This window comes from Sceloporus occidentalis, unplaced genomic scaffold (assembly GCF_023333645.1).
Source record: "Sceloporus occidentalis isolate IW3139 unplaced genomic scaffold, rSceOcc1.0.p SCAF_6, whole genome shotgun sequence".
Lineage (NCBI taxonomy): Eukaryota > Metazoa > Chordata > Lepidosauria > Squamata > Phrynosomatidae > Sceloporus > Sceloporus occidentalis.
In genome coordinates, this window is record NW_028316986.1 from 25336680 (window position 1) to 25350858 (window position 14179).

Here is a 14179-nt window from a genome sequence, read left to right on the forward strand (position 1 = left end):
AAGGCATTTCCTAACATAATAATGAATGTTGGCCACAGGATCCTGAACAAGTTCCCCATCCTGCTGTAACTGGACATTCATTGTGCCAGTGGCTATCCAGGTTTCCCATTTAACCAGGCTTAAAGGCTAATTAAGAACTGCTTATGAAGGGAACTAGGGCTGACCCTTAACTCTTTGTTAATACCGGTAGCCAGTGTAGCCTTTCAAGGAGAAAAGAGGCATGCATGAGCTATTAGCTGTTCTGAGTTGTGATTATGATATCTGGATGGTTATATTTATATTGATCCTTTGAATAGGACAAATGAATTGGCCTTAACCCAGAACTGAGCAAGCTCTGAGGTTTCTGGGGCTAACTGAACCTCCCACCCACCCACCATCCATCAAAACTTTTCAAAAAACAAATTTGTAATTGGCTGTAAGGGCTTTTGCATTGTTAAAAAACAAATTGGAGGGGGGCAGACGGGGGGGGGGAGGTGCTCCTGTCTTATTCTAAAGCAGTGATTCCCAAACTTTGGTCCTCAAGGTATTTTGGACTTCAACTCTCAGAAGCCCCTGCCAGCTTGGCCAACAGTCAGAAATTCTGGGAGCTGAAGTCCAAAACATCTGGAGGACCAAAGTTTGGGAATGACTGTTCTAAAGGATAGAATCAGTATGTAGAGAAATCTTGTAGCAACTTTGAGACTAACTGAAAGAAATTGGCAGCATGAAGTTTCATGGACTTCAGTCTACTTCCTCAGATGCATGTTCTAAAGGATAATTCTCCCTTTTTTAATGGAAAAATTATATTTGGTGGGTGAATGCCTTTTGGGGCTGCAAAATGTTAAGGACTGTATGTATCCTACATTACCCATCCCTGATCTAACTCAGCAGTGTAGATAAACAGATTCATACAAATTTCACTACATCATTGCCCAGATTATTATTATTATTTTATTATTTTTATTTTTAATATTGTCTAACGATTGGTCAATTCCTGAAGAAATTGATTTTATTTTGAATGAAATAAAACCTTGAGCAGGCCACAGAACACAACGCATTGGCACTGAATATACATTGTTGTATGTGTAAATCACTTAGCATTTTGCAGAAGATAAGCAGGGCCATGTTAACAAATGGAAAACAAGCAAATCTTTGGTTTTCAAAGCAACAGTGATTGAGTGAAGTCATGGCCTTTTTGTGGCCATGCATACAAAACTGAAGCAAGGTCAGTAAAGAGTACCTAAGGCACTGCATGAAAAGATGATCACCATCATCTCTGCTACATTCCTAAAGACCTCCAGACAATGCTAAATAGCACTAAATGCACACACTTAGGAATGTAAAGCTTAAGTATGTGAAGATGAAATCATAATAAATTGCAAATAACAAAGGGAAAGTTGTCAGAGCACAACATGAGCAGTATGGTGAAAAGATTCACAGTTATTAAGCCACTCTTTTTCTCAAGTATTTCGTTTTATAGTGGTATTGCAAGCATGGGACAGGAGCGAAAAGCTAGAACATGATAGACAATCTTGGCTTTGTTATTTTTTTCAAATGCCTAGCTTACATTTCACTTGTTGTCTAGGAGATGAGAAAAGGAGCCAGGGTGAGGGAGATAATGTAAATTGTGCCTATTATAAATATTAAGGATATACAGTGTTTGTCTCAGAATAGCAAAAGGCACAGTGAGAATGCACGTACCCACAGTGCACAGAGAACAGTGGAGCAGTGTAAGCTGTGATACAGTTCTGTTGCTCCCTGACCTTTACACAGCTTGTGGCTTTAAAAATTGGTCTTTTGTAGACATGCCGGCTGGGGTATTCTGGGAGTGGTCGGCCAAAAAAGTAGTGTTTCCAAACTCTGGGTCTGGCCCAGCATGTTTCCCAAGTGGGGCTGATGGTTTTCTCCTTATATTCAAATGTTGAGAACTGAGTGGGATCTGTTTGGTGCTTATGCTGGTGTAAAAACCATTATGCAAGTGCTTGCATGAAGGTGATTTTCTTAATAAGGGTTACACAAGCAGTGTAATGGTTGAGCAACAGGAGAATGTGAAGCATTGCCAACTGCTTTGCCATTGGCTGCATAATGGTGCAATCCAGTATAATTCCAGCATAGTGACAGTGGTTTAGATTTATGGGTCCACTGAATCTTGGCCTCGGCATTTAGATTTTGCTTGAATATTCATTCATTAATATCAAGAAAGTTCTCTAACCGTTTACTAAGGCTAGTTTGAGAACGACTTTTCTAAGCTCTGTGCAAGGACTGGGATAGCATTCCTCTGCTTTACATTCCTGGGGTGCTGAATGGCATTTTATGTTATATTAACAGATACCTGTCTGCATAGGACCCAGTACATGCTGGTTGTCTTTGTACAATAATGCACATATACAAATAAACACATACTTGTGAGTTAGTACCATTAGCATAGATCAAGCCCAAGCCCACCGGGTGCTACATGGAAAGGCCCCTATTCAAACATGATTCCAGCACATGAACATCAGGTAGGCAAGATGGTGTAACTGCTAATAATGTCTACATATATTTTTAAATGTCAAAGAACAGGCATAGATTTTTATATCAATAGATATGCTGGTTGGAGGATTCCAGAACAGCAGACGGCCTTCTCAGAGGCTGTCTTCAGGCTCTGGATCTCCTTTCCCACAGAGGCTAGACTGGCACTCTCCATGGTCCAAAGTACAATGCAGAAATAATCCAATTTGAGGCTGCTTTAACTGTCCTGCATCAGTGCTAGGGAATCCTGAGAATTGTAGTTTATTGTGGCACCAGAGCTCTCTGGCAGAGAAGGCTAAATGTCTCACAGAACTACAGTAGCCAGAGTTCCCTAGCACTGAGCCAGGGCAGTTAAAGTGGTCTCAAACTGAATCATTTCTGCAGTGTGTTTTGGACCCATGGTGTCTTTCTACAGGCAAGTAAAAACTTAATGTGCTGCATTTTGTATTTGCTGCTTTAAAAAATGGTTTGTTTTTTTAATACTTTAATTTTTTGACAGTTTAATTACATTTTTAACTTTTGTTATGATCTTAATTTTTTTAGCTGTGTTTAATTCTTGTAAGCCGCCTTGAGTCCCAAACTGGGGAAAGGGGGAGATATTAGTAAATATGATGATGATAATATAGTCCCAAAAGGTAATTTTTCTAAACTCTGCTGTATTGTATAATATTTGTTTGTTCGACTTATATCCCACTTTTCTCCCAAAATGGGTTTTGACATATCAAGATGTGACATACGTTCATCTTAAGTGAACATTGTATTGTCACATATGATGACACAATGGTTTCTTTGGTGCTTGCTTGGGTGGAATAAGTTTCTAATCTTGCACCCAGGGTTACTTGGCATTACATGTGCTTGAATGAACACTCTATCAATGCAGAACTGGTGCAAAACTGCAGAGGTCTACATCCTAAGAACTGTTCAAGTAGCAGGTTCCAGTTGTAGAGACCCACCATAAAAGACAACTGAGCAGTATTCTACCAGTTTGCATTTACAGATTAAGAGCCATTTTGCTTGGTAGTGTAACTAAACAGAACTGAAATAGATGAGGGCATTGTAATAAATCAGTGGTTTCTTATTTTATTACCCTCCACAAGCATTTGGACATTTTTGTCTGATGTACAACCATGGCATTCAGTTCAAGGTTGTAGAAGGAGAGTTGCATGTAGTGTCATTGTACATGCATATGAACCTTCTGTTGAACATTTGGTTTCACATTCTGTTCATTTGCTTATCAGTGTTTCACGTCAACGCAAGGATTGTTAAGCACAATTAATGCACAACTCTGTACTCTGGAGCTCTACCATTGTCTCTTAATGTGTCCTTAATTTCAGTTGTGAAAAAGAGAAAAGGAAACATTTGTAATAAAAGTGGATAGAGGGTCCTCCCTGAAATTACAGATTTACACTGGGTGAAAAGCAGTAAATGTCACCTGCTGATGGAATAACTTCCATTGTCAGAATGGACAGGAAGGCAATTTTTCCTCTCCTTTACCTCCCTTTGTGCCTTCCAGAGATGGGGGGGGGGGGCGCTACATGGAGAGGGGGGGAAATCTAATTATACAGTCAGGTTCACACACTATTCTTTTAAGTCCTCTTGCTAAGGCTTCAGATATCTCACAGTGTAGCTTGGGTATAATTTTATTTCAAGAGAGGAGAGTGATAAGACAGAATACCTCACTGCCTCCATGCAGAAGCCTATGGGCCACCTAGCCAGTGGAACTTGAAACAACATTCAGTTAATGCAGTTAATCCATTTTTAATAGGACTGCAGTATTTAGTGTATCAATCAGTTAAAGGTTTTATCAGTTTTTTAAAAAATTGTTTTTGAAAAGTATAAAAAGAAGTCCCTACTTAATTGGCCAACAAGTGTTTTTGTTTGGTGGAGGGGATGTTAATAAAAATAACAAGTTGTGTAGTGGTCTGAGCATCGGACTGTGACTCTGGAGACCAAGGTTCAAATCCCCATTCAGCCATGGAAACCTGAGTGACCTTGGACAGGCTACACACTCTCAGCCTCAGAGGAAGACAAAAGCAAACCCCCTCTGAACAAATCTTGCCAAGAAAACCTCATGATAGGTTTGTCTCAGGGTCACCATTAGTCAGAAATGACTAAGTACGCAGCAACAACAAAGAAATTATAGGTAGCAAACAAAATCTTAGAAGTGTTCCCTGTTTTTTCAATAAGATGGAACATATGTGTCATCATTGACACTCATCATCCAAAAAGTATCATTTTTGCCTGCACATAGTTGATGCTTTAATCTGTACTGGATTGCAATCTCTTCAACTGGGTGACAGCCCTCGATTTTACTAATGTGTAGGATATTTTATGGGCCTCCCCCAAGGCATTTGACCGGCCACTCTTGGGGACAGAGTGCTGCGACCAGAACCAATCCTTCATCTGATTCTATGCAGAAACATTTTATATTCTGTTTTTGACACTTGAATATATCCAAACGGAGAGGTGTGTGTGTGCATATGTGTGTGCATGCTTCCAGTCACCATGAACCTGTGTTTCCACCTGTTGTAAATTTCGTCTTTTGGGGGTTTTTTCACCATAACATATGCAAGTGTTAGACTGAACAGTGTAATTCCCACATGGGTAGGGGTACAGAGTAGTGTGTGCTGGTTTTGGGTTGTTTGTATGTGTCAGCTGAACATGCTTAAGAGTTGTTCCTTGATCAGGATGTGTAGTTGGGCCAATCAGATCTTGTGGCTCTGTGCAAAAACTGGGAGTGGAGAGAGTAAGGCTGCTACAGGAAGGATATTGGAGGATAATGCAGCCCCATGCCTCCTACCCATGATAGAGTTCCTTGCTCAGATATAATGTCTGAAAAGGGCTAATTTTTCAGCCTTTCCATGGGAGATGGGGGTGCATTACAAAGCCCAAAAGACCATCAGACAGAAAATATGGTTGCTAGAATGGCAGAGTTGTGGACAGGCATCCTACTTGCTGCAAGGTGAGGCCAGGATGTCTCTTCATTAGTCATGTCATCAGCCTTGCCATTCCTATGGGCTACCTTACTGTCCTTCAATCAATTGTGCTTTCCTGTTAAATGTTCCATCACAGCTATCAATGAAGCTTAGAAAAGTAACCTTTTTGGACAACTGTCAGAACCTCCCAGTTAGGAAATCCCGGGAGTTGTACCCCCTCCCCCAAATAACATTTCAAGCTTTTGCTATTTAGCAATTTTTAAATGCCTGGGAGGTGGGTGTGAGACAGGGAAAGACAATATAGGCTGTTTTAAGTTTTAACTAATTAAAAAACAACAGATTAACTGGAAAGCAGAAATATATCAACTACTCTGCCCACAAAACAAAACTGAGCACATAAAATGCTTCATAATCTTCCCATCTTGTTCTGGCAATTACCAAGCATCATCTGCAGTATAGCCAGAAACCTAGTTACATTTTAATGCACATGAGTTTAAAAACTGTACAACACTGAGTGTTTGTAAGAAATGCATGATGACTGGTTAACACTTTTGGCATTCTCTTAGAAAAGCAAGTCAAAATCTGCAGTGGTTCCAGTATCACATTTTGGTGTCTTCTTTCCATTACGCAAAATAACTTGTGCTCAGAAAAGCACACTAGGGAGGAAGGAGGGAAGGTCCTCCATTAATCTCTTCTCTCCCAGTCTTCTGATGTAGTGTTCTCTTCTTCCAGGTGTGGCCCATCTCCTGCTCGCTTGGAGCCACTTTTGGCTATGCATCTGGTCTTCTTATTGCACCCTTGTGGATATACTGGAACAGGAAGCAGCTTACATACAAAAGCAGATAAATGGAGCAAAGAGGGAAGGTGTCTTTGTTGTTGTGCTGACTCTGTAAATACTGTGCAGAGACTGTGGCCAAAAAGCAGAAGCCTATCCAAACATCTTCAAATATCGTTGGGCTGGCGTTCCTCCTCTTGAAACATGGCTTGCATGCTGTGGCAACATGAAGAGACATCTGTCGCTTGCCCTAAATTATGTTACCCCTGAGAGATTGTACTTTCCTTCCAGTCTGAATAAAGTATTCATAACAGATGGTGCCTGCTTCTTCACACGTTTGGGATTTCCCTCTCTCTCCCTCTGGGTTTCACCAAATGCCAATTCTGAAAAAAGCAGCTTCCCAATTGATCTATGATCTATTAGTAGGGTGTTGTTGTTGTTTTAAATGTATATTTGCATGGTACCAGGAGTTTCACAGTATGCGTGGCCCAGTGTGGTCTCACGTGATCAGGCAGCAATTAATGCATCTTGAGCCTATTCTTTTTTTCACCATGTGTTTCTTTGGAGTTAAAATGGCTATAATAGCTTCATCAAAAACAGTCTTCAGTCCTTTCTGTGTCAAAGCTGAGCACTCCACGTAGCAGTAGGCACCTATCTGTCAAGAAAACAAATGTTTTTAATAACTACACACACACACAATCCCCCCCAAACACTATTTGTAAGCTCAGGGGGCATTTTTTTCAACCAGAAATATCAAGATTTGTTTGTTGTCTTTGTCCTATGGAAAAGCACTACAGTACTCGATCCTCCAGGAAAAGAAGTTACTCTTTCACTGTGACATGCTGGCTGGGTTAATGGGAACAGTAACCGAACACATCTGGAGAGTGAAGCAGAAACAGCAGATAAACATCTTCTTTGCTGGCATTTTATAAAAAGTATTAATTTGTGCTTTACAAGATATAGACAATCTTTTAATTATCTATAAACTCTGTTAATGTGTTTAATCACCTTTCATATACCAGTGAGTTACTTTCTATCAAAAAGATATTACTAAGTAACTACCCTAGTCTTTAAAATTATGTTTTATTCATTAGTTGTGTATACTGTATATGCACCTGTCAATTTATGGAGACCCCATTAATTTTATAGGATTTTCTTAGGCGACAAATTCTCAGAGGTGGTTTTTCTGCTTCCTTTCTCTGAAATAAAGCCTACAGCACTTGCTGTTCATTACCAGTCTCATATTGGCAGTAATACTGGAGGTTTTGCCTCTTCCTCCTCCTGCCCCCGCCTAGTCTTCAGAGCAACTTTTAAGGTACTCGGGGTGGCTGTAGTGGAAAGAGGTGATTGTCCTCATGCACACTGATTTTGCTTCTGTGTGAGTAGAGATCTAGCACTAGATACAGCTCTAATATGGAACTATGCTTAATATGAATACAGCAAGTTCAAAAACCACCAAATTCTGCAACTTTCACATAAGAGAATACTCCAATTTTCTGTGAAGATTTTCTCCACTGACAAAATCTAAAATATGGCACTTCCTCATTTAACACTTTATTAAGAATGCACACCCTTGTCCAGTTTCAAATGCAGATGTCACGTTGCTATTTGGGCAGCTGTGTCATGCTTGGAAGCACCTGCTAATATATGAAGATTAAAGAAACGATTTGCAAAAGCCATTTTCAAATGCTTATATCAGAAACCAGCTGAATTCAGGACTGCTTGGTAGGCCCTTCTGTCATAATGAACCCACCTCCAGACACAGCTGCTTAAACTGACTGCCCATAATTTTAAAAGTAGACACTAATAAATGTTTAAATAAAACAAACACACCAGCACCAATCTTTAAAAATCGGCCGGGAGAAGAAAAACTGGTGATTGAAACAAGATTCAGCACCAAAATATATGTGCCAGATCATGGAAAATTACTTTGTGAAAACAATTTCCATTACTCATTGTCATATTTGAAAGGTAGTCTTTTGCTATTACTCATTCTACTACTGCAAAAGGAATTTATGTTGTTTGTTGCACTGCTCAGTGCTTTTCTGTTGTTTCCTGAGACTTTTTGAGGGGCAAAACCTTAGAACTTATAGAAGAAGAATGGCATAAAACTTAGGAAATACCTGTCAAAATGTCTCTAAAAATGGTTTAGGTGCTATAAATGGAGATAATGAGGGACCTCATTCTCATATTGTTTCTCAAATGGGAACAAATGTTTTTGTTTTCATTCAGCTCCACTTAACAAGTCATTCTTTTTACTGTGTATCCAAAAGGACACCTACTCTTAGCTTTCTGGCATTCAGTGGAGATAAATGCACACATTTAATATAATCAATGAACCAAAAACACAGATTCAGACTATAAAGCTACAATCCCTAAAACCAGCATATAAATGTTTTTACAGCTCTATATCTACATCCCTTTTATAAAAAAAGTAATTTTCTCCTCAATCTGACTGGCAGGACTTCCATGTAGCAGAGAAACTTCCTCTCATGAACCATTTGAATAAGATGGGCACTCAGTAGGAACGTCTTTAAAAATTCCTTGCCATTTTATCAAATGTAATTAACTGTTGATGAGGCACTTATCACTCAAGCGGTGAAGTGCAATTACCTGCAAGTGTTTGTTATAGGTAAATGATAGATTGGGATCTACCTGTAGATCTCTGGTTGACCTGTAAACAGTTCCTCAAGGATTTCTGATGGTTTAACAACAAAGGGATTACCAACAAATTATACTTCTGAAATGAAAAAACTGAGGTGGGATGGAGGGATTAATCAAAAACAGATTTTTGTGAGGCTGGACTGTGACCTTTCTTCAGGTCTAGTTATCGTTAATTGTCATCGAGTCACTCTTATCATCAACAGCCCTGCTAAAACCTTTATTGCGTCTATCTACCTTTTTCTATTGCCTTTTTTTTACCAAGTATTGTTGTCTTTTCTAATTAGTCATGTCTAATTATTGTTGTTGTAATTATATTTATTTGTATCCCGCTATTTTCTTAGAACTGGGACTCAGAGCAGCTTCACAACATTAAAAATTAGTACAATTAAAAACAGAAAAAAGTACATTAAAAAGGCATTAAATTAGTACAATATTAAAACAGATAGTTATTAAAACAATAAAACACATTTTAAAAAGATAAAACTCTCTCTCTCTCTCTCTCTCTCTCTGTCAAAATGTTTTGAAATGGTACAACATCCCAGCCTGTCCTTATAACAATTCCTTCAAAGCCTGTGTGAACAGGTAGGTCTTAACCTGCTGGTGGAAGGCCATCAAGGAGGGAGCTGTTTTGATCTCCTTGGGCAAGGAGTTCCAGAGTCTAGGGGCAGCCACCAAGTAGGCCCTCTCTCGCGTCCCCACCAACAGTGCTTGTGATGGTGTTGGGACGGAGAAAAGGGCCTCTCCAGAGGATCTCAGAGTCCAGGCCGGTTCATACAAGGAGATACCATCTGCCAAAGTATGACAATCTCAGTTTAGTCATCTTGGTTTCTAGGGAGAATTCAGGTTTGATTCGCCCTAAAACCCTTTATGTGTTTCTTTAGCAGACCAAGGTATGTGTAGGACTCTCCTCCAGCACTTTTCAAATGAATTGATTTCTTCCTGTTAGCTTTCTTCACTGTCCAGCTTTCACAACCACACGCAGAAATTAGAAATACAATGGCATGGACAATCCTGACTGCAAATGTCTGGGTTTACCCTTTTTTGTTTCTAAGCAGAAGTCTTTTGCCCTGGTAGATCTTGGAGTTCTAATAAAATAACTAAAGTAAATCTTAAAAGCCAGAATCCTGTTTACTCTTGAAGGAGAATGTATGACACATACTTTCAAGCTCTTGTATTGAGAGGTAGTTTCTGGTGCACCATCTCAAAGTTACAGAGCAGAACACAAATCCATGGCATATTAATACCAGCCAATGCTTTTACAATGGGATCTCCTGATCTGCAGGCTTGCCATCCATGGATATGAGCTTCTACAGATGGTAAGCCCCACTGTTTTAAATTGATGTGTGCATGCCATAGGAAAGAATGGGACTTGTTGTTTTTTGCTATCTGTGGTGGGGCGTATCCATCCAGAATGGATCCCCTGTGGACAAGGGATGACTGTATGTAGCACTGGTGTGCACAACTGTAGCCTTCTAGATGTTGTTGGACATCAAATCCCAGCAGCCTCAGCCAGTACAGCAAACGGTGAGGGACTTTTGGCACTTTAGTCCAATAACATTTTGGGGACTATAGTTGCATATCCTGCTCTAGTGCTTTCCAAATATAGACAGAGTAATATATTTATGTGATGAAATAGCAACCCACCAACAGTGCTGATGTTTAAAGCCCTTGTGTTTTATAGCTGCTATTGTCTTCATTTCTTTACTCAGCTCTGTTTCTTTTCTGCTGGTGTTTATTCTATTGTTTTACTGTGATAGTATAGGTTTTGTTTTTATATTAACATTAAGCTACTTTTTGAATGGAAAGTTAAGGTCAAAAAGTTTTAAATAAAAATAAAGAAAACATACACTGATATACATTTTCTGAGGGCAAGAAAAGGGAAAGGAATGGGAAGAGAAAGTATAATACACAACAGTATAGTCTGTTCTAAGCAAGGAACCAGTGGTTCTTTAAGTAGCCTGCTTACCTCTTTTGCTAACTTCTGTCCCTGTTCCATACATATTGGTTTTTCCTTCATATCGTTCAATCTTGCTAAAGTTTTAGGGTCATCACGAAGATCAATCTATTAAAGAAATTGAAAATAATGAGCATACTTTCTTATGCTTACTTCAGATCAAAATGCAGAACACAGAATTCTAAAAAACCCTGGGTTGGATTCAACTCACGACAGTTGCACTTAGTCATTATTTATGTTTTACAGTGAATTTAATGGATCAAAATCTTGTTTTACTGGGTAGCAGAAATGGACTGCAGGGGTAATAAGTGACTCTCCAGCTCTTTTCAAACTCCTTCCTCCCTATATGCTGTTTCAGCCATGCCTAGTCACAGGAAAGAAAATTTTGGGGATTAGTATAAACTGCAGTGGACATTCCCATCTTTCCAGACTGTATGTAGGTTTGACCTGGGGAAAAAGATACCCAATGTAACACAGGACACTGTGGTCTCGACCCTACATACCCCCAGTCTAGCATAAATTGTTGGGATATAGAGTCATAAGGAAAATGTACAATGTGGGTTTTAATAGTAACCAGGCATACAAGGGTTACTGTGAGCCATAATGATTAGGCATTTAAACAGGAATTGACATCGAAAAGATAGTCAACAAGTGCTGTAAAGTACTGTAGAATGCTGCCAGTCTGAAGAGTCACTCAGGAGGGTGGCTGGATCCTTTGTGACACTAGAGGGAGAGGCAAGGCCTAGTAGGCCTCACGGAGTCTTTGCTAGAGTAGTGACGAGTGTGTTGTTACTAGTGTGGATGGTGGATGGTGTCAATGTATATATTGTTGTACACAGTGGAACTTCTTCTAAGAATAAAAGCCTCATCTGAGAAAAGTTTACAGTGTCTCTTTGCTCATTGAGAAAGGGAGAGGCGTTTCTCCAGCTCACAAGCTGCTGACTACAGTCACGAAGGTGGGAAATCTGGTGCCAAACGTTGATGTGTTACCTCACGCGCTGCGCAACATCAAAAGCGTTTTAACATAAATAACCACATGCAGACCAAGCTATTCTGAGCCATATATCCTCTCCCCTGAAACCAAACTTCATAGCCATTCCATGCTTCGCAGTGAGCAGGCAGGCTCAAACAAGTGTTTGCTTACATCCCAATAGCCAGATGCAAAATCATCGCCACAGCACTGAGACTCCTGGAGGACCCCAGCAGATCTCAGCACTGCTGTCATCATTTCATGTGTGGCTTTGGAAACATAGCCATATGCTTCTCACAGTCTTGAAGCTTGTCATGAAGCACAGAATGAATATGCGGGGCAGCTTCAAGGGCTTATCAGTAAATCAGAGAAGGGACTTTGGTTGGTGTGGAGGGAAAGACAAAGGGACTAGCAAATGAAAAAGGACATGCCAGTGTGGAAGAGAAGTAAGATGAGGGACAGTGATGAGAAAGAGGACAATATGTCAGCAAGCTTGATACAAAACTGTGGAAAGATGGTGAAAGTCCAGGCATGACGGAGACTCTGTAGAGCTTATTGCTCCTCAAGTCTGAGCACATGGCCTCAGAAATATCTGCTGCTATTAGTTGCAAAAGCACATATTAATTCTATAAATACAGACAATGATCTAGATAAATGTGGGGAAAATCCATGTTTTGCAGAAGCAGAGGAAAAATCCTTTTGGGGGCACCCAGTGTGGGAATCAAAGAAGTCTCCAGTGCACATTTTCACAAATGAAGGAAACAAGAGAAGATGGAAAAGACTAAGGAAGGCGGGGGGGGGGGGGGAGTGAAAATAAGGAATGTTTTTACACATCCTTTGCATAGTTATTATTATTATTATTATTATTAACCTTTATTTATGAAGCGCTGTAAATGTACACAGCGCTGTACATGCAATCTTTTTAGTTAGACGGTTCCCTGCCCTCAGGCTTACAATCTAAAAAGACATGACACAGAAGGAGAAGGGAGTGGTTACCTTTTAGACTACAACTCTCAAGATTTCCCACCTAGTATGACTTCTGGCCATGCTAACTGCCAGTTCAAAGTCATGTTTTCCAATGAATTGTTAGCCTAATCACTTAGCCACCACTTCCTACTGAAATGGGAAATTGTTGTGTAGGGATTTTTTTTACTGCAACTTTTCCAAGCTTTGGTACTTTGGCATCATTAAGCTAAACAATTCATCAGGAAACATGACTTTGAAAGAGGGAGAGAGAAAAACACAGGGGATGCTTCAAAACATAATGACATGGGTATGCTCAGTTTAAAAATTATGAGACTTTATGGCAGCCACTTTGGAGGAGTGTGTGTCATAAGAAGTGACATGATAAAGATCCAGGGCAGAAACAGGCCATGGAGACCTTTAAAGGTGAAGAAAGGGAGTCTGGCCTGGTTATGGGGAATAATATTTTTTCTTCATTTCTTTCCATAGAACACATGATACCTACCTGGGTACCAACTAACAAGTATGGTACATTTGGTGCATATTCCTTTAGTTCTGGTACCCATTCCTCCTTCACATTCTGAAAAGAAGCCGGATTGACCACAGAGAAGCAGATGAGGAAGACATCAGTCATGGGGTATGACAATGGTCTCAAGCGATCATAGTCTTCCTGAGGACAGAAATTGAAATATACTCATATGATTTTGCACTAGCAGCTAGTGTTTCTAACACTGTAACTTTGATATGATGTACATTCTGGTGATTTTGAGCAATGACTGCATCAATATTTCATCTATGCGCCCCAGCTTTCCACCAAGGAGCTTCAATTAGTAGAAATGCTTCTCATCCATTAGGGGACAATCATGGAAGGTGGGTTTAATAATAATAATAATAATTTGTTTTATTTATATACCACTATTCCAAAGATCATAGCGGTGAACAGCAAGTAAGCAAATTAGCAAGTAAGCGTTTTAACGCTTAAGGTTTAGTTAAAACTGATTTATTCCCAGTGTGCTTCATTACCAAACAGAAATCTTAACCTGGGGTTAGCCAATTCTAGTTCAATACTTGAAACTACTATGGCACAATGGCTGTTAGAAAACTTTCTAATCCAGATCTTGTAGAAGTCACTGTTTGGATGGACTGTAACTTCCAGAATGGCATATTGGCTATAGGATTCTGGAAGTTTTATCCCAAAGAGTAAACTCTAAATCTAACCTGTTGTAATCTTAACCTGTAGGCAACTGATGACATCTTTAGAATACTTCTTCTATGGATGTCCTCTTCTCTCCAAATACCCCACCTTCGGTATTTATGTTTGGTAGGACAAAGCTCAAGGACATATGGAAAATGGTGAGTTAAAGCTCACTAGTTGTGGAGTGTGGCAGAGATTATTAAAATGTGTACTGTGGACCAAAGGGTTATGT

The 14179-nt window shown here is 39.7% G+C and overlaps 2 protein-coding genes across 5 annotated transcripts in view; one reads left to right on the top strand and one right to left on the bottom strand.

Moving 5' to 3' along the window:
- PIGF (phosphatidylinositol glycan anchor biosynthesis class F) overlaps positions 1 to 6514 on the top strand; it is a 44672-nt gene extending 38158 nt beyond the window's left edge. For both annotated transcript variants that reach the window (XM_089529150.1, XM_089529151.1), the window contains one exon: positions 6159 to 6514. In XM_089529150.1, the coding sequence (XP_089385276.1) occupies positions 6159 to 6272 (114 nt within the window). In that variant the 3' untranslated portion in view covers positions 6273 to 6514. The remainder of the gene's footprint in view (positions 1 to 6158) is intronic.
- An 87-nt stretch (positions 6515 to 6601) lies between these two features.
- LOC149310534 (rho-related GTP-binding protein RhoQ) overlaps positions 6602 to 14179 on the bottom strand; it is a 49669-nt gene continuing 42091 nt past the window's right edge. The window contains exons 3-6 of one of the 3 annotated variants that reach the window (XM_089529153.1): positions 13258 to 13422; positions 10832 to 10927; positions 8857 to 8899; positions 6695 to 6856 (exon numbers count right to left, since the gene is read on the bottom strand). In XM_089529153.1, the coding sequence (XP_089385279.1) occupies positions 6792 to 6856; positions 8857 to 8899; positions 10832 to 10927; positions 13258 to 13422 (369 nt within the window). In that variant the 3' untranslated portion in view covers positions 6695 to 6791. Of the gene's footprint in view, positions 7079 to 8856; positions 8900 to 10831; positions 10928 to 13257; positions 13423 to 14179 lie in introns of all 3 variants that reach the window. The other 2 variants (XM_089529152.1, XM_089529154.1) reach the window with 2 other exon arrangements.